Source organism: Typopeltis vanoorti, chromosome 16 (genome assembly GCF_054136105.1).
Source record: "Typopeltis vanoorti isolate ZY-2024b chromosome 16, IOZ_Tvanoo_1.0, whole genome shotgun sequence".
NCBI classification, from domain to species: domain Eukaryota; kingdom Metazoa; phylum Arthropoda; class Arachnida; order Uropygi; family Thelyphonidae; genus Typopeltis; species Typopeltis vanoorti.
This window is the reverse complement of record NC_143564.1, coordinates 23100196-23124481: the sequence shown is the minus strand read 5'-3', so window position 1 is coordinate 23124481 and position 24286 is coordinate 23100196. Positions and strand designations below refer to the sequence as shown.

General features: G+C 36.3%; 1 protein-coding gene across 3 annotated transcripts in view; it reads left to right on the top strand.

The window, feature by feature from the left end:
* The window catches only part of LOC150097892 (sodium/potassium-transporting ATPase subunit alpha-like), a 221532-nt gene that overhangs the window by 42979 nt on the left and 154267 nt on the right, over nucleotides 1-24286 (top strand). For 2 of the 3 annotated variants that reach the window (XM_090405971.1, XM_090405968.1), the window contains exons 2-3: nucleotides 6517-6660; nucleotides 22549-22608. In XM_090405971.1, coding sequence (XP_090262097.1) covers nucleotides 6559-6660; nucleotides 22549-22608 — 162 coding nt within the window. In that variant the 5' untranslated portion in view covers nucleotides 6517-6558. Of the gene's footprint in view, nucleotides 1-2163; nucleotides 2200-6516; nucleotides 6661-22548; nucleotides 22609-24286 lie in introns of those variants that run through there. The other variant, XM_090405969.1, reaches the window with a different exon arrangement.

The window sequence follows — 24286 nt, the reverse complement described above, 5'->3', positions numbered from 1 at the left end:
ATATAACAATTAGGATAAATGTAGATTTATTTTACATATTTATTCATCCTGCTTTAGCCGCCACAAAAAATTTTAATAATATCTTTAATGTGTAATGAATCCATAATATTATTTTCAATTGATATAATTGATAAATCCGTTAGACGCTCTCCAGACTTTGTTGACTGCAAATAATAGTTTCAGTTTTGAAAAACTTCTTTCCCCTAATGCTACGGATATTGGTAATGTTAAATAAATACGTATTACAATCGCAGCATTCGGATACGTGTCAGTTAATTTATTTTCGTATATATAAGTTAAAACATCCCGAGGAGCCAACTCTTTTTTAATTAAACATTACAAAGTTTTTAATTCCTCAAAGTCATACCATCAATATCGCGATTGTCGAAATCTTGATTATCGCTCAGTTTTAAGTGCAAATCTTTACAATGTTTCATTAAATCTTCATCGCTTCAATCTTTTAATTTGCTAATTTGCTTCGACAATTACTTCAGTCTTTCCTTGACTGAAGTTATTGTCGTCTAAAATCGCAAAGAACAAAATTATTTTAAAATTTTGTTTAAGATCATGCGTTGTCTCATCTGATGCTTCGTAACCAAACATTTTTGTTTTTGTTATTTTGCGAATGTCTTGAAAAATAGGATCAATATTAAGATCGTTTGCTACTTCTTTGCAGTTCTAATAATGTTTTCAAAATATTGGTCTGTTCGGTGATTTCCTGTAATTTTTCCTATATCAAATGTCGGATTCTGTATTATTTTGCTTGCAACATTTACGAGACCTAAGATTTCGTACCAAACATGAACAGAGTAAATAAATTTAAATGAATAAATCTTTGAAATTAAGTTGTCTGCCTGAACTCTAGAATCGATATCTTTGGTTTCATCTTCTGTAATATCAAAAAGAGCCCGGTAAATTTCCTTGATATTATTTTTAAGTGGCAACAAAAATAATAATTTACAATTCATTATTATTTTTTTAAATGTTATAAATGTTTTTCGTGAAAACTAGAGGTTCAATTAAAATCAAAATTTATTTTAGTTGGTAAATTTTACCACCCTTTTTATTTTAGTCTCATCAAATGCTTACTGTCGAAAAAAAAACCCAAAAAAAAAAACAATTCTTAGTTTCTTGCCTTCCAAATTTGCAGAACAATGTCACGGTTTCAGGCACAATGTAAGAATGAATTCACGGTCTGTCTTAAACTAATAATTTCCATTAAACTGGTGATGTATTAAGTTAAAAATATCAAATCAAAAAAATCAACTAACGCCTTTTTATTCCCTAATAGGGAGTTGCCAAGGCCTTTATACCCTATCTAGCTTTTGGAGACTGAGTAGGCAGTTCAATCTCCACTGGTAGCCAATCAGAGATAGCTGGCCCATGACTATCACTAATTATAGCAGCCACCGATGAAGAGGCTGGCAAACAAGTGCTGCCATCTCTCGGTACCTAACAAGATATGTCACTGTCTGAAATACTGTGGGTACTACGGTCGATTTTCTTGAGTTTACGGGACAAAAAAACCAGAGTTTCCGGGAGGAAAAACCTGCTTGCCCATGCCAGAGATCGACTAACTCGGGAACCGGTTGAAGATATTGTTAGATTATTAAGAATTCATAATAATTTGACTGATTTTAAATTTCATTTTTATTGCATTAATTATAATTTGTAATTTATATAGTACGATATAATTCAAGAATAAGAAAATTGATATATATTTTTCGATTATTTCTCGTGGTGAAATGGCGCCCCTCATCTCCAAGTGCCCTTGCGCTGGGCACAATCAGCACAACTGCACTACACGGCCCTGCTTACAGTGTGTATGTATATTTCGAAAGTTGCCGCACCCCCACGATTTCAAGCCATGCGTTGCCACTTTATTACTAAATTTATTACTAATTAGTAAATTAAGCAGAATAAGCATGTGAAATCACTAGGAGAAACTCCAAATTGTATGAATTTGCTGGAAAAAAAATGAAAGGAGTTGTTATTTTGTGGGGATGGAAGAATAATTCCCTGCAAAGGTTGTAAACCTATTATACTGAGTGGGCTAAGGCTAATTGTTTTCTTGCTCTCTGATAACAATTTTCAGAATTGGAAAATAAACTGCTGAGAGCAGTATATATGCCTTTTACACTATAGCAAATCCATTCCCAAATATCGAATGAGGGATGAATGTTAAAATTGCGATCACAAGTAAGATATTAATGATAATAAAAAGATAATTTCTACTTACTTATCATGGAACTGAAATATATGAAGATGAAAGATATTAACTCTTTAAACAAAACCACAAGCTTAATAAAAACATCATCCTAATTGGATATCCCTCTCAAACCTCTTTCCTGTGTATCATCTCCTTGTATTGAGAATTGATTGACACTTTCCATAATCTCCTATATTATACATATCAGTCCTTGGCCATAACTTCACATGCTTGGCTGCATTCCAAGTCGTTACCTCATGATCACTCAAAACTGGTGGCAGGCTTTGATCCTCCCTAACTACATCTTATGAAGCTGTTGCTAAATCCAACATTGTTTACTTACATCACTTATTTCCATCTAGAAATTAACACTTTCTGATGTACAGAAAGCAGGCTCCTCATTCATATCCCTATAATTCAAATCCAAATGTCAATCAACTCTCCTTCAGAACAATTTGTCTGAACATTGTTCTATATTTACAAGCATTACAGCAACAGCCTATTATATTCTATTTATTTCTGAAATACCTACACTACAAGGCTTCACAGCAGTCGTGTGTACTGCCATGTTTGACTTCTATCCTGAGTAGGCACATTTTCTCTATCATTAGTGCACCCCCAATTTCTAATTCTCTCTGCATTAGTATATTATGCAGTCCATATGAAATCCTATGAATCATCATGTCTTTGCTACCGTGCACTTCTCTTCCCATCACTGTTTCCATGCTTCCCTAGATATGACTCTATTCTTTCACTCTATTAGCTGTCCCATCTCCACCTGTATTGTGGAACTGTTCCCTCAGAACTTGTAGGCTCCCGAGCATACATGTATTATAGTTTCTGAAAATGCTCAGTGAATAGGGGAATTCCTATTTTGTATCAAATTATTTCTGACAGTTATGTTTGTTATTTGTAATATTACTGACCATATGTTGTCTTGGTTAAAATACTTTGCAGTTACTGTTCATTGTCATAATTCCTTTTCAATTTTTTATGAAACCTTTCCATTGGGGATTCTTAGAGGATTCCGGACAACTGACCAAAATGCCAGCATCTGAAGGATGGACTAGGCAAGTTTTGTAGAACTTGGTTTTTGGTGACTACAACTTAGAGATGTAATGGTTACAAAAGATTTTAAAAAATTGGCAGAGTGTTCAGTCGTTCACTTGAGTGAGGGTTGCTTGTATTGTCGCTGGCTTGTTGTGTTTGCATGGAGATGCGAGAATAGTAATTAGTAAACAGTTCCCATGTTGTTATATAGAACTGAAATATGAGCATTAAACACAAAGAATAGGAAAAAGCAAAATATTATTAAGACTACAAAATGTACATAATTTGCCTATAAAATAATGGGATATATTAACATCTGTAGAAGACTTAAATTATTAAAAACTGAAAAACAAAATACATAGAATGTGCAGATCTGCCAAAAATGCTTGGTTGTAGCAAGACTATTTAAAATTATCAAAATTGACAAAAACATCCCAAAACAGACCACTAAAAATGAAAGTTAAAAATATTGAAATGGGAACAATTCAAGAGATTAAAAAAAAAAAAAAAAATTGGAAAGAATACCAGATTCTTTTCCAGAGGGAAGAAGACAGGAAAAACACCAGAAAGTGAAAATGCACCATTTATAATTATTATTATTATTATTATTATTATTAAACAAGACCTCATGGAGTCAAAGACTCATCCAGGAGGCCCTTTTATCCTTATATTTTAATAAAAGAAGAAATTTGAATGCAATAAACCAAATGAACTTGTCTAAGTCACCTGGTTATGATCACCTTCCTTGTGAACTGTGGAAATATGGTGGCATAGCAGCCATAGATTTACTTTTTAACCAAATACTATATACTAGTGAAATTCCAGATGACTGGAAGACAGGCATAATACCAATTTTCAGTGAGATAAACAAAGGTGTGAAAAATACAGACCCATAACATTGCTAAGTCACAGCTACAAATTATTCACATCTATTATACAAAATAGAATCCAGACTTCAATGAATGAGACAACAGGAAAAGATCAAGCAGGATTCAGAGCCGGGAGGTTTGCTACAGACCATATTTTTACAGTTAATTGCCTGACTGAAAAGTACTAGGCATACAACTTGCCTATATACTGCAGTTTTATTCGACTTGAAACAAGCATTTGATTCCATTGATAGGAACAAAATGATAAACATCTTAAAATCTATGACACTAGATTCAGAACTACAAACCTTTATTATAAATTATTATAGATTCCAAAGCAACTGTCAAATTTAATAAAATAAAAACAAATTCCAAGTAGAAATGTAAGTTATGCAGGATTGCCTACTCTTACCAAATTTATTTACTATATCTCAAGGAAATATGGAAAACCATAGACAAAGAACCAGGTCTTACAAATAAATGGCACGAATATCAATCATTAAATATGCAGACAATATTCTTGCATAATCGATTGGTAGAGCCTCTGCTACTAATGGCTCACGCAGAAAGTTAAGCAAGTTTAACCTAGTTAGTAGTTGGAAGGGGTAAATCATTCGATGCTGTTGGCACACTCTCCCTCTGAGGCTGTGGACTCCCTGGAGGTGTCAAATAATAATTTGGAGTACAATTGGAAAAGACAGTGCCAATTTTAAATGAAGAGTGCACAATTTTTTCCCAATGAATAAAACCTCTCCCATCAAGAAGCAGAATTCTATCTATTGGCTTAATCACCTTGCACATGTGGCAGTGTTATAGGTTTTGTGATCTCTTGTGTAGGAGATTGATACAGAAAATTTATTAATAGCTCTTTTATTGCATATTCTGCTTATGAGGCAGAAACATGCACATTTTTCTAAACTTGAACATTTGTTTCATAGTGCTGAATCTCAATCTAGTTACTTGCCTATCTGCAGTCCAGGTTGCATTCATGTAATACAGAAAAATAACATGTAATTTTAAAAAATTGCATGTTATATCAGTGCTTGTGTTTCAATGTAGGAGAAGAACTGTCAGTTATGCGCTATTATTTCAATTCCAGGTTATGTAGTAATAGTGATTTTTATAAAGGACTTAGATTCTTAATAATCATCCCTAGATTACGGAGGATACTAGGAAATAGATAAATTGGATCTGACTCTGTTTTCCTTTAGATATAAGCTGGAGTAAGCTTATCTTGGTGTAAGCTAACATCTTTCAGAAAGATAATTATTCTAGAAAGAAGACTACAAAACTATGTAGCTATACTACATAAAATGGAACATAAATAGGGATCATCTTAAACCTTCCCAGTTCTGAGAAGTAATCTTATTAAAGGATTTTTATGCAAGTTTTTTTGTCTTTACTCCTAACAAACTCTAGTAGTAATTCTAACAGCTCTTCTCTTGCATTGAAGCACATGTGCTTCATTACATGCATTGAAACACATGTAATATTTAATTTTGTATGATTATTGTATTTTTCGGCTTGCATATAACCTTTTTAGTACTAACAGTGAAGACAGCAAAGAAATTTAGTCTATATTTTGGAGCAAAGTCTAATGTAGTGTATTTATTTTAATAAGTTTAGTATATAGAAATCAAGGATATTATAAATCCATAATTTCATTGCCAAATATTTGAATTTGAAACATAATTTCAAAATGGACGATAGTGATTAGAAAAACATGACCAACAGCCAGCACCATCAACAGGGTGTAGCTTAGAGGTATCCTGCCTCACGGCACAGCTTAATAAGGGCACTTGTTCAGTCATGGTGCAGTAGGCGGCGTCACTATGCTAACAATTCCTGTTAGTGTAGCAGGTGCAGAAAGAAGTTTTTCCAGGCTTAAACTGATTAAAAATTATTTGCAAACAGCAACGACCCAAGAAAGATTGGTTGATCTAGCAGCTATATCGATTGAGGCAGACATGGCTTATAATTTAAATTTAGAAGAGTTATGAACAGTTTTATTGTGCGATATCCCTGTATAGCAAACATTTAATTAATATTATTATGTAATCGTTTTGCATTAATGTTTCTCTTGTAATAAAAACAAAATAGCAATTGGAGATTTTCTTATTTTTGTCTTATAATCCATCAGGGACAATATTTAATTGTTTGCCTCAGGGCATGATCTGATCTGGTGACGGCCCTGCCTATGGCAATTCCAATGCTAAAGATTGTATTCTCAAACTCTTGTGAATGTTCACGTTTTTTTCCAAATTATTTGAAGTAATGGATTTCGTGTTTTGTTACTATAACTTTTACAATGCCAAACTGAAGCCTTCTATTTTTTTCCTTCTTATAATCTTAAATTTCATTAATAAGTGAAAAATATTAACTTTTCAGTCAGGAAGATCAAATAGTTATCGTGCTGCAGTTTCATCAGACATGGCCAAAGATGGGAGAGCTGTTGCTAACACAAATGCAAAGGGGAAGAAGGGGAAGAAAGCAAAATCTGATTTGGATGAACTCAAACAGGAAGTCACTATGGTAACTATTTTGGAAGCAAATTTGAAATTAAATTGAATGCAGGTACATACAATGCTTTTATACACACAAATTAATTTGCACCTATTTTCCCTCTTGTGAACAATTAGTGAACAAAGCCAAATTTCCAGTTAGGATTTATTGCTCCTTATACCCAAGTTTCAAAATTATAGTTAATTCTTCACAACTAATTATTTAAAATTAATCAAAATTAAAATGATCTCACTTATGCCTAGCTACGAGCTAAGACATTGCTGTTTTCCTATGCATGTGAAAGCAAATATGACTACCTGTTTCAGGTAGTGAGACAAAGATATTGGTAGTGAGACAAAAAGATATTAAATAAGCATGAAGTGTTACATAACTTTGTAAAAATAATGGGCATACAAGTCAGTTTTTAGAAAATCTTAAATGCTATGCTTTTATTATGGGCATCTTGCACAAAATGCAAACTTGAGTGTCATTGGCTAAAAGTTAGATAATACTTGGAAACCTTTTCATTTAGATCAGATGCAATACTTTTTCAAGCCTCAACAGATGTTAATAGGATGGGGGGGGTTGACAATAGGAGATAATATTTTGACAATAGGAGATACATGGTCAAAATACCACTATTTTGACCCACAGCTTATCGGTTGGCAGTCAGAGATGTTATCTGCTGTGGTAAATTTGTTCAGAATGAGATATTTCATATTAATGGTAAAAAAGGAAGAACCTTAGCAGAGAGCTGTCTCTTATAATGAAATGTAGGGGAAGTCTTGTTGGAGTACTTAGCATTAGAAACCATGTGTTTCTAATATTAAGTGCTACAAGTTAGTCCTGTTTGATCAAAATAAGAAATGTACCAGTGCTTAGAGTATTAAAGGTTTGCTCTAGTTTTATTGTTAAGATTGGATTCTGCTTTTACATAATTCATCATCATGAACCACGGGCTCAGATGCCTGCTTCACTATCTTCTTCCACCTTTCTTTGTCCAGTGCGCAGTGTTGCAGTTTTTGTACATCCATTCCACACCAGTCTCTTATATTGTCTATCCATTCTCTGTATGGTCTACCTCTTCTGTTTAAACCATCCAAAATACCTAACATAAATGTCTTTATCTTCCGGTCCTCATTCACTCAACAGATGTGTCCAAATAATTGCAGCTTCCATTTTATAATCTTCTGCATTAGATTCTGTTTTGGTTCTATCTTCTGATAGAGCTCTTCCCCAAAATCATCACCTATTCTAACTGCTGCAACTGCATTCTGATAAATATCCGAATAGGTGATGATTTTGGGGAAATGGTTTAAAACAAGCAGGAGGTACTAGACAGGGAGACCCAATATCACCAAGCATTTTCATCGCACATTTAGAAAGAGCAATTGATAAACTGAAGGAAGATGCCAAAGGAATATCTGTACACAGAATGAGAATTAACAATCTGAGATTTGCAGATGATATTGTTATTATTGAAGAAGACGAAAGAGAACTACAAAAAACACTGAAACTGTTAAATGAGGAAGGGAAGAGATTTGGACTTGTTATGAACTTGGAAAAAACAAAGACAATGGTATTTGGTGAGAAGAACATGAAACAAAAGATACAAGTGGATGGAACTGATATAGAAAATGAACAATTCACATATTTGGGAAGTAAACTGACATATGACTTGAACTGTAAAAAAGAAATAAAGATCAGGATTGCAAAGGGAAGAACAAATCTGAAGGCCATGGATAACATCTGGAAAAGTAAAGTGATCAGCCTGCAAACAAAACTAAGAGTAATGGAAACATGCATCTTCAGCAGTGTACTGTATGGATCTGAAAAGTGGGTAATAAATAAGGAATCAAGAAAAAGAATTTTGGCATTTGAAGAACTTGTTATAGGAAGATTCTAAGAACAGGATGGATACAGAAAATCACAATGAAGAGCTCTATCAGAAGATAGAACCAAAACAGAATCTAATGCAGAAGATTATAAAATGGAAGCTGCAATTATTTGGATACATCTGTTGAGTGAATGAGGACCAGAAGATAAAGACATTTATGTTTGGTATTTTGGATGGTTTAAACAGAAGAGGTAGACAATATAAGAGACTGGTGTGGAATGGATGTACAAAAACTGCAACACTGCGCACTGGACAAAGAAAGGTGGAAGAAGATAGTGAAGCAGGCATCAGACATCTGAGCCCGTGGTTCGTGATGATGAATTATGTAAAAGCAGAATCCAATCTTAACACCAAAACTAGAGCAAACCTTTAATACTCTAAGCACTGGTACATTTCTTATTTTGATCAAACAGGACTAAGTACACTTAATATTAGTATTAGAAACCATGTGTTTCTAAGTACTCCAACAAGACTTCCCCTACCTTTCATTATAAAAGACAGCTCTCTGCTAAGGTTCTTCCTTTTTTATCATTAATATGAAATATCTCATTCTGAACAAATTTACCACAGCAGATAACATCTCTGACTGCCTTGTTTTAAACCATTTCCCCAAAATCATCACCTATTCTAACTGCTGCAACTGCATTCTGATAAACATCTTTTAATATAGCTATTAGTTTTACATAATTACAAGATTATAAAAATTTATGATGCTACCTGCAAATGGTAGGTGCTGTGCTGCAATCTTTGCATTCATGATATCGCAAGTAGTTGTAGATAAACTTGTACGTTGGTTATACATGACTTTAAATTTTTCAGGAAATGACAACATATACTAAAATATTAATTAAAAAAAATTTAATCAACACCTTCCGATATTTAAATAATGTTGCATTACCATCTTCTGGGAACATAAAACTATGATATGTGCATGCAGGCACTAACAACGAGCAAATGAGGCTGAAGAAGCCAACTGCCATTGGTCCTAGAGTTTAGCCCCTAGCAGGCTAAATTGGGTTGTCTTGGCTGTTGTTCTTAGGATGCAAGCTTCCCAGATTTGTTGAGGTTTGGGTAGTTTTTTAGAGCTGAGGCTGATTCCAGTAATAATCTTTTATATTTGCTATGATGTAGTAAAGTGGCAGGTATCTAGTGCATGGTCTGCAAGTCCTGAGTGGCTGTATTGGTGAAACCGGATGTAGTCTTTGTTTTCAGATATATATATATATATATATATATATATATATATATATCCTAAAACAAAGACTACATCCGTGTTAGTACGGCCAAACTGATATTAGTTTGGCCGTAGTAGGATAGTTTACAACTGCAAGGGACCTGGTAGGTCTAGGGGAAGTGGCTGGTCTTTGGTAGAGCAGTAAGGAATGTCAATTTTTTATCAAAAAAAAAAAAAAAGACCTGACTACCTGTTACAAACCATATAAGAAATTGGCATCCCTTATCTGCTCTACCAAAGACCAACCACTTCCCCTAGACCTACCTGGAGTACACCAGGTCCCTTGCAGTCATAAACTGTCCAACTATGGCCAAACAAGCAGGACAGCTAACATCAGGATATCAGAACACAAAGACTACATCCAGTGTCACCAATACACCACTCAAGACTTACAAACCATGCACTAGATACCCACCACAGAATACGCTGGAAGAAAGCCACTTTACCACACCGCAGCAAATATAAATATGAAAGATTATTCCTGGAATCAGCCTCAGCTCTAAAAAAAAAATTTAAAAAAAACATCCCAAACCTCAACAAATTGGATGCATGAGACCGTCCCAAATTTGGGAAGCTTGCATCCTAAAAACATCAGCCAAGACAACCCAATTTAGTCTGCTAGAGGCATCTTTAGGACTCTAGGATCAACGCCAATTGCCTTCTTCAGCCTCATTTGCTCGTTGTTAGTGCCTAAAATAGTTTTATGTTCCCAGAAGATGGCAATGTAACATTGCGGAAATATTGGAAGGTATTGATTAGTTTTTAATTAATATTTTAGTGTATATTGCCATTTCCCGAAAAAGTCATCACAATTAGTTATTTCAATGATTGGCAGTGAGGCCACAAACATGTTCATCTATAAAAACTACATTTTTCACATCTGTGGTCATTTATTACATCTTCTTTGAGTCTGTTGAATCCACAAACCTATAAACCAATGTGTTGAGAACATGTTCATGCCATATTATTTTGTCCGGCTAGGAACTTTCATCTATTTCCTCCCTTTCTTTCCCTTAACTTTATGCATCATATTAAGTAAATAGGGAAGGTTTGCAATAAATTTTATATGCCACTTCTAGAAATCAACAGATAAAGTGCAGTCCATTGATGCCACTATGTTCCTGAGTTGGTGTCAACGTTTGGAAAACAAATTGTGTTCCTGTCATGGAACATCATCCACTGTCATACAGTACTTCATTATTGTGTGGTGTTCTCAATTTGTAGAGATGCACTTGCAAAATAAAGTGTTATGGATGTTGTCCCATAAACCATGGAATGTGTGTGAGACAGGCCAACCTGAAAATAAGTAAACTAATAATAAAACTACTACTGCATATTTCATTAAAGTTCACTCAACCAAAAGCTACATTTTTGACATCTGTGGTCGTTTATTACATCTAGAAAACCACTTTACTACACCACAGTAAATATAAAAGATTATATAATATAATGGATTATTAGTAATAGTGCAGATGTGGTAGCCTGCAAGAGGATTTGAATAAGCTAGATAGATGGGCAAATGAATGGGGATTTCGGTTTAATGCAGCAAAATGTAAGGTCTTGAGGTTTGGGAAACATCGATGGGATGCTGCATACTCTGTGGGAGGAGTTATACAGGAGGAAGTAGGGGAGACGAGATCTGGGGTTGATGATTGATAGAAACCTGAAATTTAAGGGACATATTGCAAAGGTGGTGAAGGTAACACAGAGGATTGCTGCAATTATGAGAAGGACACTGACCTGCAGAGATAAAAGGATTATCATTCCGTTGTATCTGATCAGGCCACACTTAGACTATTGTTCTCAGATTTGGTCCCCAGGATTTGAAGGGGATAAATTAACTGTTGAAAGGGTACAAAGACAGATGACAAAGATGGTTTCAGGACTACAATTTTGGTTATGAGGATCGGCTGGGGGAATGTGGACTGCAGAGTTTGGTGGATAGGAGAGGTGATATGATTGAGACTTAAACTGTTGAGAGGTGGTTACAGGGTTGACACTGGGGAGTTTTTTGGTTGAACAGCGGGAAAGAGTGATAAGAGGCCATCCCTGGAAGTTACAAAAGGAAATTGTGAGGAAGAGGGTGAGGAGTGGTTTCTTTGCATGGTGGGTGGCTGAACCATGTAATGCATTGTCTGATGGAGTGGTGAGAGCGAGAATGGTCAATGAGTTTAAGGAGTGGTATGATAGACTTTGTGTTTCTTAGGGGGGGGGGAACCTCCCCTCAATGAGTTTCGACAGACTTTATGTTCTTAGAAAGGACCTCCCACGATGAGTCTTTTGACTCCATGGAGGCCTGAATAATAAAATAATAATACGGCTAGTATAGCTTCAGTTATTGAAGAAAAATGTTTATTGTATTTTATGGCTACTACTGATTTGAAGTACCTGTGAATTACAAAATGCTGCATGTTTTGAAGCCTGCTGACAAGATAGATGAACAGTGGCAATGAGACCACAACAAGTTCATGTACACAAGCTAAATTTTCCACATCTATGGTCATTTGTCACATCTTCTTTGGGTCTGTTGAATCCACACACATTCATTCAAGATGAGACAGTCCAATCCTTAATTTTTCTGTGTAGCTCTCTGTGGCAATAGTCTCTTGTGTATGCATTTGAAGTGGGGGTTGGATATCACACTAAGTTAAATGATACAGGTTCAATGTGATTGCATGGTAATAACCATGCAATGGTAATTGCATGGTTATTACTATGATTACAATAAAATGGGGACATCTTAATTCTGTTGTACTATCATATCTGCTACACTTGCAGATTTTTACTACTTTCACATTGCAAGGTTGGTCACAATGTTGACTAGGACAATGTTTATCAAATTTTCAGTACCCATGTACCACTTAAAATTTTAGTAACACTGGCATCCCCCATCCCCTCTCAAGCAAAGGAAATTTGTGAGAAATTAATATTTCTTTCAAAAACAAATAATTATAAAAGTTTTAACATTTGTGTTGAGATTCATGGTAACTACTATACCTCAGATTCATCATCAACTTCTAGTCACTGTCATGGTTTCATCACTTCTCCACGGAATCAAAATTCATCACAGGGGGGTCACACTACTATTCTCCACCCAAAAAAAACTACTACTCATCTATCCCCTTTGCTCACACCCTCTTTATACAGCTTCCAGATATAGCCTCTTGTTCTTCCCCTTGTCACAAGTCATTTTATGAAAAATCTCATCCACATTAATCTGATAATTACCTCTTACCAATTTGTCTCAAGTTCGGGTTTCTATCCATTAGGCTGTGCAATTTGCATTATTATTATTTATATGGACACTCCATGGAGTCGAGACTCATCGTAGGGGAACCCACTTGATCCATTAACACAATACATATCATACATCTCCTTAAACCAATTCATTGTTGGGGTGCTTGCAACCAATCTCTGGCAACCCATTCCACTCATTCACCACGAAAAGAATCTAGTCCACACACTCTTAGACAGCTTCTAAATGTGATCCCTTGTTTTTCCCTTACTCCCCATGTATTTCTTCTGTGTCAATCTTAGTGCCCCTTTAGTACCTTTTTTAAGTTTCTATCATATCCCCTCTCCTCTGCCTATCAGGTAAACTCTGCAACCCACACACCCTTAATCTATCCTCATAGGGACCATTCTACAGACTTGTCACCAGCTTGTTCACTCATCACTGAATCCTCTCCACCACCTCTCAATCTCCAAGAAGTGCAGGTGACCAAATCTGTGCACAGTAGTCAACATGTGGCCAAATGATATCCTTATGAAGAGCACATCGACAAGTAAAGAAAGAGGTTATTTTCCCTCTTTATCCCCAGATCCATAGCCTCATCAATTTCCTGTAAATTAGTACCATCAGTATGATACAAAGTGTGTGATCTCTTCATCCCAAAATGCATTACCTTAAATTTTACAACATTGAATTGATAACCATTGTCCTTTGCCCACACTACCAAATTATTTAAATCATCTTGTAAGATATCTAAATCACCTTTATCAACTATTTCCCTCCCTAGTTTTTCATCAGCAAACAACTGAATGTCCCCCCCTTCAAATCTTTTGCTATATCATTAATAACATTAATATACACAAAGAGTAATGGTCCTAGTAGAGTACTGGAATACTTCATTAGTCACCCTCATTCACCTTGATTCTGCTCTACACTATCTTCTGATGTCTGTCAGCACCCCCCCCCCCTTCCATCCATGCCACCAGCCTCGTATCCATTCTCATTTATGCCAACTTATTCAGTATTCTGTCAAATGCCTTTTGTAAAGTCCAGCAGTGTCATGGTATAGCCATTTCCTTTATCCAATTCTGCTATCACCTTATTATAAAATGTGAATAAATTACTCAGGCAGTAGCTACCTTTTACAGAACCATGTTGCCTCTTATAATGTATCATATTCCTATCTACCAATTCCTGAATTTTACTTTTACCCAACTTTTCTAATACATGAACCACTCAGTCTTAATCTGTCCTCATACTCAACATTCTAGAGACCCAAAACTGGCTATTAGTCATCTCTGAACCTGTTCCAACAATTCTTTGTCCTTTTCAAAACTGGGAAAGAAATCTGTGCACAGTAGTTGTGGGTAGTCCAAAGCCTTGTACAGTGGAATCATAAATTCCTTACTTTTACATGTCGGTGTTGTCTGCATCATTGCCATAACCTGCAATGTGCTGCCCTTGCAATTTTAGCCTAAAATTTCAGATCCCTATGTACCATCACCCTAAATCTTTTGTCTCCACCTCTAAGGTATCTTTACAAGTCTTATACTCTGTATCCTATCTTTGCTTCTCAAATCTTAAAACCTTACACTTTACTATATTGAACTGGCAGCACCACACACTTGCCATTCACCCAATCTATTTCAAGTCCTCTTGTAAGGCCACATCATCTATTCTACTCCTCATCCCTTCCCAACTTTGCATCATCTGTTTAAAAAAAATCTGCTATATCAGCATTCCAGCCTTTCCCAATGTCGAAAGTTTATTTTTCACTTGGTCAGACTATAATAAATTTAGCTTAATTCTTTATCCAAGTGTGTGCAAACAAAGTTTGTGCCTGAAAGTATCTTCAGGACTGGGGGAAAGTGGTACAACACCAGGCAACTCCTTGCAAAGAGAGATAGGAGTGTTGGTAGCTTGCTCCACCTTTGCAAGGAGTTGCCCGGTGTGGCTGGCCGGAGAACGGATGGAGGGAGATAATGTCGGAGATCTGCTTGGTGCTGGCATTTAAGTCAGGCCAAGTAGATCAACTGAGGCCTCTTTCAACTATTTACTACTATCCACTCTATCTTCCTTCTCCTCTCTCACTACCAAGCTGACTCTCAGCACAACTTTTTTAAATCTAAAAAGGCCAGTGATGAAAGGCATGAACTCCCCATTCTACCTCAATAAAGGTCGAAACTAGTCTGGGTAGTGGCCCTTCCCTTAATGCATAACATCATACATATCTGAAAGGAGATGTTTTGCATTATGGGAGATACTGAGATAGGAGTGTTGGTAGCTTGCTCCACCTTTGCAAGGAGTTGCCTGGTGTTGTACCACTTTACCCCAGTCCTGAAGATACTTTCAGGTGCAAACTTTGTTTGCACACACTTGGATAAAGGATTAAACTAAATTTATCATTTCTCAATGTCATTTACATACAGATTAAACATTGGCCCCAAAACAGACTCCTAAGGAATGCAACTAGTGACTTTCTTTTTCTGGGATATCACTCCACATACACAACTTGCTGATACCTATCAGAGGCAGTCAATCTCCAATCCAAAATGCTAATCTAAGATCCAACTCCATTTGTTCCAATTAAATTATTAGCTTGTCATATGGCAATCTTTTGAAGGGCTTTGTAAAATCTAAATATGCATTTAGATTTTACAAAGCTTTTGATTCCTTTCCACTCATCTGGAACTTGGGTCAATTTAAGACTCGTTGATTATTATTGCTTCACAGTCACCTCCATGGACTCCTAAGACTCACTGTGGGAGACCCAAACTATCAACACAGTACTTATTGTACCTCTCCTTGAAACCATTAACAGACAAAGAATTTACAATTGACTCACGTAACCTGTTCCATTCATTCACCACTCTCCAAGCGACAAATCTAGTCCTCGTGCCCTTGCTAACATGCTCTTACCCAACTTCCAGGGACGACTTTTGTTCTGCTTCCTCTAGCCAAGTGTTGAAACATTTCCCCTGCATCAGTCCTATAATATCCTTTAAGTAACTTAAATGTTTGTCACCCCCCCCGCTTTTTTTTTCACCTATCAACCAACTTTCGCAATTCACAAACCTTCAATCTATCCTCATATTGAGCATTATCCATGTTTATTACTTGCCTCTGGATCCTCTCCACCACCTCAAGAAACCAAGGTGACCAGACCTGAGCATAGTAATCCAGATGTGGTTGTATCAAGCTTTATAAAGAGGAATAATAACTCCTTTATCTCTGTTTATGTGTTCTTCAATAACCAAGTAATCCTGTGAGCTACCTTGACTACTTTAGCAGTGCGCCCCCTAAACTTCAACTCTATCTACTACTACTACTACCACCACCACCCCAAAATCCCTGACTTAATTAATTTCCTAGAGTACAGTTCCCTCAATATGGTACACACTTATAATCTTTGTATCCCAAAATGCATAACTTTACACTTTTCCATGTTAAATCGACATCCATTATCTTTTGCTGATACAGTCACCTTTTTCAAATCATCCTGCAAGCTCACTACATCACCTTGATTAACCTATCCAACTTTGCATCATCAGCAAATGACTGAATATCTCCCTTCAAATTCTTTTCTATATCATTTATGTACAAACAAAAGAGCAGTGGTTCAAGAACAGAGCCCTGTGGCACATCACTTATATGCCTTCTCCTGGATACTACTTTTTGTTATCTGTCCATGAGCCGCCCTTTAATCCATATCACCAGTTTCATATCCATCCCCATTTGTTGCAGTTTGCACAATAGTTCCATGTGGTATCCTGTCAAATGCCTTTGCAAAACCCAACAGTATCATCATGTAGCCATTCCTTCTCATCTAACTCGCCCATCATTCAGTGGCTTTAACAGCACTTAGCACCTATAGCCTTGAAAGTACCCTTGGATTTCTTAACTGTAATCCGAGGATGAGGCAATTAGCCCTACACCTCCAAGCATTCTTGTCTGTAAATTGCCAGTGTTCTACTGGCTGCTTTGTCTGTTTTGAGGGATAAAGTTTCCAGGAGAAAAAATCCTCTACCGTTTATGTGAGACCGATTAACTCATCTTTAGTCAAAAGATGAGTTAGTCGCTCAAAAGAACCAGATAAAAGTTCCTTACGTCATGGATGGGAATCAAATGCAGGTCTCTCTGACCAAAGGGCTTTTGTCCTTTATCCAAGTCTGACCCTTCCCATAATGCATAGCATTATACATACCTGTAAGGATATGTGCTTTGCATTATTGATACTAAGGCAAGTGATGTGAAGTCATTAGCTTCTATATGCTTTGTTTGCTTACACTTGGATAAAGGATTAAACCAAGAATATAATTTCTTGGCATCTTTAATTTATAGTATAACAAAGTGGAAAAACTTCCAACTATCTCTAATCCAGCGATAGTTGGATTTAGCTACTTTTATTTACCTTTTAACTACTCGTATATGAAACTGTCTTCTGCATTACTTCAACCTTGGTATCACCTGTGGTTCTGGCTCCCACTAATGAGACCTCAAAGTTCAAAACTGGTCTGGATGGGATGTGAAGGCAAGTGATGTAAAGTCATTAGCTTCTATATACAAGTTTCCCAGTCCTGAAAATACTTCAGGTGCAAATTTTGTTTGCTTTTACTTGGATAAAGGATTAAACCAAGAATATCATTTCTTGGCATCTTTAATTTATAGTATAACCAATTGGAAAAACTTTCTTAGTACTTTTATCACCACTCCTAAATACTGATTGGTGTAATTAATGACTCTTCTCTCTCTCCTCTTTTATTGCTGTCAAGTTCTGCATTATATTCACAAGGATGGAACTTTAATGAATTGCTAATTTAACATTTCTACTATATCCTCCTCATTGGTTATCATTCTACCTTTACTACTGACCAATAATGTTCTATAATCATTCTTTTACTGGCTACATATTGAACTCCCTAGAATTTCTTTTGGCCTCACTTGATCTTTACACTTCTTCCTCTGCAGTTTTTATTATTATTATTATTACCACGGGCTACTCCAAGAGTCCTTAGACTCATCGAGGGAGGCCCTAAACATCATGTTCACACAGCTGTTCAACATTCTCACAGTATCTATCATACCTTGCCTTGAACTCGCTCACTGTCATAGCACCCACAACAGACTCTGGCAGCTTATTCCACTCATTTACCACTCTAAAAGTAAAGAACCCAGCTCTAACACCCCTGCTAACCACGCTCTTGCCCAGCTTCCATGGGTGTCCCCTAGTTCTCCCACCACCAGTCCTGATCTCAAAAATATCATCTGAATTAATCCTGTAGAATCCTTTTAGCAATTTGAATGTCTCAATCATATCTCCCCTTTTTCGCCTATCAACTAGTTTCTGCAACCCACAAATCTTCAACCTGTTCTCATATGGTGCATTCCATAGACCTGCTATCATCTTAGTCACTCGCCTCTGGATCCTCTCAACCTCCTCCCCATCAAGAAGGAACTGAGGTGACCAAATCTGGGCACCACTTTCTTTGTGTACCACAAGTGGGATAAACTGTACCACCTCCACAGTGCTTTTTTCTTCTTTATTGCATGCTTTACCTTTTCAGTCGTCCATTTTCACACCTATCTTATTTAATCTCCTGACCTTTGGAATACACAACCAGACATCACCTATGCCAGATAGTTCTTGAGTAAAATCCAAGAAGTATTAATCTTTTTCTCATCCAATTCCTCATTTCATGATATTGCTATCTCTTAAGTTTGTCATAATCACTTGCCTTATAGTTGCACATATAACCACTTCAGAGAAGTCTGGATGTTGCTGATTTCATGGTCATTTTCACCATCTGGTGCAAGATGTGACCATTTACAATAACTTTCTCTGAGTTAATCAAATCCAAGACCCTCCACCTTCATATACTCTGTTACATACTGCCTAAGATAATTGTCCCCCCAAAACTCAAATTTGTACTTATTGGTTCTAGGTGCCGTCTCTTCATTCTAATGTATATTACCATAATTGAAATTGCGCCAAATGATCACCCTTATTCAGTACAGTAAAGAAGGTATGAAGCGCCTGTGGCAAGTGTCTAACTTGCCCCCCCCTCCAAACCAAATGACAAAAATTTTGAAAAATTTAAATGTAACAAGTTAAATTTTACTAAATGCAATATTTTAAATACTATTAACCCCATCAAAATGAGTTGCAGTGTGTTGAAGAATTTGTGTCTCTAAAGCACCGTATTTCCAAAATTTAAAAATACAATATAAAATAGTGGACTTTTATATCTATTTATTTATTTTTATTTTTTACTTTTTAACCTAGTTGAGCCCGTGCTGGATGCCTCTTTTGCCACACCCTCGTTACGGCACTGCCTTTATTAGCCAGACCAGTATGTCTACCTATACATTTTCTTCTCACCATCCTCCGCATTACCAGCCTATAGCAACACCTTACTAAGCATTTCATCCTGTCCACCTCAACTTCACACCATGCTGCTACAACTCCACTGTTGCTATTTGCATCTTGCATCTACACCATAGATGGGAACAACTCCTCTGCTGTCATCAATAGCACTACTCTTCCTCCTCCTTTTTACCTCTCTTCATGAATACCATAGGTAAATACCATTATGTACCAGAGTCTCTCACAGCCTTATTGACATCAAGTTTACTTAATTCCTCATACCTCACCGACCATCAGTGGGTGCTCACTCACCATCAGTAGGTCCTCCCCATTCCCACTGTTCTCAAGTTCTGCATTATGTTACAATCATGAGGATGGACTACTTTAATGAACTACTCATTCAACACTTCTACAATATCCTCCTCAGTATTTATCATTCTTTCATCAGTGACCAACATCATCCTCCCATAATCATTCTTTCTTCTACTGGCCACTTATCAAAAAAAAAACTCTCTAGGATTTCTTTTAGTGTCATTTGCTAACTGCTGCTACTGCACTTTTGCTATCCTTACTAAGTGAGTCACCTTCCTTGCTTGCTCTTTGTACTCTTCATGTGACTGATTATCTCCATTCATCTTGTGCCTCCTCCACAATGCCCTTCTTCCAGATTGCACGCGTCACCTCTTCAGTCATCCATTTTACACCTACCTTATTTAATCTCCTGAACCTTCGGAATACTCAGTCATTGCATCTGCCAGATAATTCCTGAGTAGAGACTAAGCAGCATTGATTTCCTTCCCACACAATTCTCATTCAATGATATCGCTGCAGGCTGCCTCCTAAGTTTGACATAACCACCTGCCTTATAGTTTCACATGTAACTCTTTCTCAAAAACCTCCTGATATGGCTGGCTGCCACCCAAGTGATCACTTCATGGTCACTTTCACGAACTAGAGGAAGATGTGCACTTCATTTACATCTTCTTCTGATGAGATATCAAATCCAAGACCCTCGATTCACATGTGGCCTCTTATCTACTGCTGAAGGTAGTTATCCCTTAAACACCCAAATTCATTCTCTTTGGTTACTGATGGAATCAGTTCCATCCAGTCTATATTACTATAATTGAAATCGCCCATAATGATCACCCTTTCTTATTAGCAAGACCAGTTTTGTCGATACATTTCCTTCTCCCTTCTTTCCACATTACCAGGTCTACAGCAACACTGTACCAAACATTTCATGCTGTCCACCTCTGCTTCACACCATACTGCTTCACAACAGCTGTCAGTGTTTGCTCCTGGTATCTCCACTCCGGATGGCCACAACTTCTCTGCCATCATCAATAACACTCTTCCCCCTTTTTTCTTTGTCTTCATGAAACGCTACAGTTCCATCTGTTTTTGTCAGAATGCCATCTTCATCCACCCACGTCTCACTTGTTCCAACAATTTTTAGGCAAATGAACTCTATCAGTGCTACAATTTCATTCCCCTTATTTCAAATGGCATTTGCAAAGATACAACTAGCTCATTTCTGGTTCTGTAACAGGCCCCACTTCTCAAATGCCTCCTTCATGCACCCCTTTTGATTCCTCTGTCTAATACTACACCTCACCCAAGTCCTAAATATTACTCTCACATCTCTATCTTTATCCTTTCTTGCACAATTATACATCCACTCCTGAAACCATTATTTACATGTCTCGCACAGTATCTCCATGTCCAACCTGCCTCTGCCATTTTCTTGTCTTGTGTATCCTCTTTCTCTTCATAATCAAGCTCCTACCCCACTTTCCTGCTCTTCCATGTCACCTCTAGATTCCTGAGGTCTTCCATTAACTTTAGTCATTTTTCTTGTGCAGCAACAGTTTCTCCACCTGACTTCACCAAATCCATTCAAATGTAGTTCATCTCTTTTGTACAGCTCCATCGGTCCTTCAAATTCATCCAACACATTCATAAAATTAATTCCTTTCTTCTCATACAACTCTGCTAGCATACCATTCAAAATCTCTGCTCGTCTTCTGAACTCATCATACCTGGGCAACATGCTGTTACCCAGGTATGCTACCGCTGTTAGTTTTCACTCTCCTCAACAGCCTCCTTACCTTCTCTTTGTTACTAACCAAATCATTTGCACCAACTACTAACTCTTTTGTTCACTTACTCCTCTTACCCAGTGCTTCAGTCATCCTGCTCATTCTGCCTCTTAGAAAACAAACCTTGTGCACCTTTTCACTCACCACACCTCTAATCATTAGATTCTCATACAGGACTACTCTTCTCATTCTATCTTTCAAAAGACTATACTTATGTCCCATTCTTCCTTATGTTTCTGTATAAATTTGTAATTCTTAGTTCCTCATATGTTTAATCTCCTACCACATAATTACCAACCTCTGCTTTCATCTCTTCAATTACTTTCTCACTGCCATTTATGTTACTTACTCATTTGCACTTGCTGTCTTGCCATCATCAGCCATATCATTTTTCGTGCACTCGACCATACTGCCAATCCTGCTTACTTGTATAGCTACATTTACAATCCCCTGCACTTACTTTTGCTTGCTACTGCTCATATTCAAAGACAGCTCATAATCCATAAGCATGTTACACTTCTTGCACACCCAAACTGTAGTCTCTATCCAAGCACATCTATTGCATTCATGGTACCTCCATAATTTTTGAAAATGTATGCTATTTGCATTCATCTTTCATGCATATCTGTCTTGTCACCATTTTAATGACTCAAAAGCCACAAAAAAAACACCTTTAATTTATAAAGAATTTTAACTAGCCAACCACCTACTGATCATGGCTATCATACAACAAAATTGAACAATTATAGATATTCCCACAAAAAATAAAATTTTAACTTCTTTCCACAGCTCTCTCGAGAAAACTTGCCTTTGCCTCTTTGTAACTGAAGCCATGGGGGAGAGGAACCACACTGGTGTAAAACTTATCAAAAGCCTATTGGTTTACATAGTACCTACTAAGAATCTGCACATAAAATACACAGCACTGAAATTGATGTCACTAACAATACTGATATATTCATGAGAAGTGAAATCTGGTTCCTGTATTTAATTCTTTTAAAATATTAACCTAGCATTTGTATAAATGTTTTGACACTTGCAAAAATTTTAGTAATATCATTATTACTTTATAACTTATTTTTTAAATAGGATGAACATACTATTCCCATACAAGAACTGTACAGTAGGCTCAAGACAAATCCTGATAGTGTAAGTTAAGTTATGATGTTATCTCCTATACATAATGTATGTGATAATGATTTAATTCATCCACCTTTATATACTGCTGTATTCACTGCAGCTAATTCAGTTGCAATGCACAGATCAAGTAGTATAGCTTTAATTTATTATAGTAGATATTTGAAAGATTGGTGTATGTAGTCTGAAAATTATATTGATTTAAGTACTTTTAATATTTCATTTTTATTATGTATTAAGTTTTTTTGCATAAAACTAGTAGATCATTAATATGAAGAGTTTTTTATCAAAAATTTCCATTTATAAGTAATGCATTAACAACTGTACTGATTGAATTAAAAGCAATTAGAGCAGTCTGCTTAATCTATTGGTTTGGTGGGATTCAGATATCTTTGGCATCTCATGCTTAGCTAGAAGCATGGTTGTATATGTATAGTTGAACAATTAAGTAACTTTTTATAAAAACTATAACAATGGTGCCAAAGATGATTCATTAGCCATATAATAATGGAGCTTGCCTGTGGAGCCACAGCATCAGTTTTTCTCATCATAGCTCTTCAACTTGAATCTGATCAATAATTAAGCCAGAATTTTCGAAGGGCTGATCTTGAACTGCATCAATTACAAGTGGGTTCCCATCTTACTTCAATTTGGACCTACGCAATTATGCTTGAAGAGCTATGAAAAATATTCTGGTTATAAAAAATTTACTTACTGTGTATGTTACTCACATGCCACCCAATTCAAGTATTCTGCAAGATAGACAGCCTACAATGCATGCAGACACTCCTTAATATTAAACATCGAGGATGTGCCATGTATTTATTCATACTTTCATAATTCTTAATGTTTGTATGTGCTGGGGTAGAGTACAAACAAGACTGAAAAAAGTGAATCCATATGTAATTACACCATAATTGATCTAGAGGTGAAAATTAGGAAGAAATTATATTATCCAAAAATAATTTTTTTAAAAAAAAAATTCTGTATCAGGTACCCTGCTGCATGCTTAGTTTTTCAAGTCTGTTTTTGTGTTATGGCAAGCATTAAAAAGTTTTAAGTTCTCCTTACTGTAGTGCACACACTGTTCTTGAACATGATGCTTCTATTATCATGACAAATTTCTGGTGATGCTGATGTTTTTAATCAATATGAAGGTGGACAAAGCAATTGGAGGATGGATCCTAATGCCTGCCTCATGGTCTTAAAAGTCCAAAGAGAAATAAACGATGCCTTTTAGTCTATTGTCAAGAGTTTTACTCTGGATTTAGAGAAATACGTTGGAAGTTTTTTTTTCTTCTCACTTAGACTATAATAAATTTAGTTTAGTCCTTTATCCAAGTGTAAGCAAACAGAGTTTGTGCCTGGAGTATCTTCAGGACTGAGGCAATTTGTGATGAAGGTGGATCAAGCTCGCATCACTAGTTGTCTTAGTATCTCCCATATACCCACTTCAGGTGCAAACTTTGTTTGCTTAGACTTTGATAAAGGATTAAACTAAGTTTATTATAGTCTAACCAAGTGGGGGAAAAAAAAATTCCAACATCTTCATTCCACTCAAGTTTGGAAGACATATTGCAAAGACAGCATTATAGTTCACACTGACAAGCATGGATAGGGAGTTTACTGTTCCCCTTATAAGAGTTTATATAAGATCACGTTGACCACTGCACACAGACCTACTTGGCAT